Source organism: Corvus brachyrhynchos, unplaced genomic scaffold, assembly GCF_000691975.1.
Source record: "Corvus brachyrhynchos isolate BGI_N302 unplaced genomic scaffold, ASM69197v1 scaffold197, whole genome shotgun sequence".
Lineage (NCBI taxonomy): Eukaryota > Metazoa > Chordata > Aves > Passeriformes > Corvidae > Corvus > Corvus brachyrhynchos.
In genome coordinates, this window is record NW_008239108.1 from 470,622 (window position 1) to 471,795 (window position 1,174).

Genomic DNA, 1,174 nt, shown 5'->3' on the forward strand with positions numbered 1-1,174 from the left:
CACTCAGGACCCTCCACACCACTCAGCAAACCCCCTGCTCATCGAGGACCCCCCCAGCCCCTCCAGGATGAACTCTACTTTTGAGGCAGCACCGGGTGAGGACCCCGAGGAGCTCCCAGCCACCGAGAAGGACCTTGCAGAGGACGCGCCCTGGAAGAAGATCCAGCAGAACACGTTCACGCGCTGGTGCAATGAGCACCTCAAGTGTGTGCAGAAGCGCATCGTGGACCTGCAGCGTGACCTGAGTGACGGGCTGCGCCTCATCGCGCTGCTCGAGGTGCTCAGCCAGAAAAAGATGGGGCGCAAGCACCACCCGCGCCCCAACTTCCGCCAGATGAAGCTGGAGAACGTCTCGGTGGCCCTCGAGTTCCTGGAGCGGGAGCACATCAAGCTCGTGTCCATTGGTGGGTGTGCAAGGGGCATGCGGGGGGGAACAGTGTCCATGGGTGGGTGTGCAAGGGGCGTGTGAGGGGGGAAAGGGCGAATGTGCTGGAGGGTGGAAGAGGAACGGGAATGGTGAGTGTGCAAGGGCAGGGGCAGTGGTGGTGGAGTGGGAATCGGGTGACTGTGAGAACAGAGGAGCGAGGATGGGGCTGGCGATGAGCGTGCAAGGGCAAGGCCAGTGGACAAATGAGAAATGAGTGTGCAAGGGTTGGTGTGACGGAGGGATGGGAAATTGAGGGTGAGTGTACAAGGGCAGGGGTGGACAAGTGGGGATGTGGGTGAGTGTGTGAGGAGATGGATGAGTGTGAAGAGGATGAGAGTGCAAGGGTGGGGGATGGAGGAGTGGGACTGAAGGATGGCTGTGAAAGGGGCATGATGGACAAATGAGGATGGGCCCGTAGGTGAGTGTGCAAGAGTAGGGTGATTCATAAATGGGAATGGAGGATGAGTGTGCAAGAGCAAGGCCGATGGACAGATGAGAATGAGGATGATTGTGCAAGGGGAGGGGTGACAGAGGAGCAGGAGCGGGATGAGTGTGCAAGAGCAGTGGAGGAATGGGAATGGGGGTGAGTGTGCAAGGCTGGACGCAGCCGTGGGGCTGTGGACGTGTGCAAGGGGCGAGCGTGCAAGGGCCGTGCGGGCTGCGGGCTGACCCCGCGCCGGGCCGGGCAGAGCCGGGGGGGTCCGGCCCTGGTGCGAGGGGCCGTGCGGGGGGGCTGAGCTCACGCTT

At 61.9% G+C, this 1,174-nt stretch overlaps 1 protein-coding gene across 1 annotated transcript in view; it reads left to right on the top strand.

Moving 5' to 3' along the window:
- The window catches only part of LOC103619221 (filamin-C), a 32,114-nt gene that overhangs the window by 673 nt on the left and 30,267 nt on the right, over positions 1-1,174 (top strand). The window contains exon 1 of the mRNA XM_017739389.1: positions 1-404. This exon is cut by the window's left edge and continues 673 nt beyond it. Coding sequence (XP_017594878.1) covers positions 68-404 — 337 coding nt within the window. The 5' untranslated portion in view covers positions 1-67. The remainder of the gene's footprint in view (positions 405-1,174) is intronic.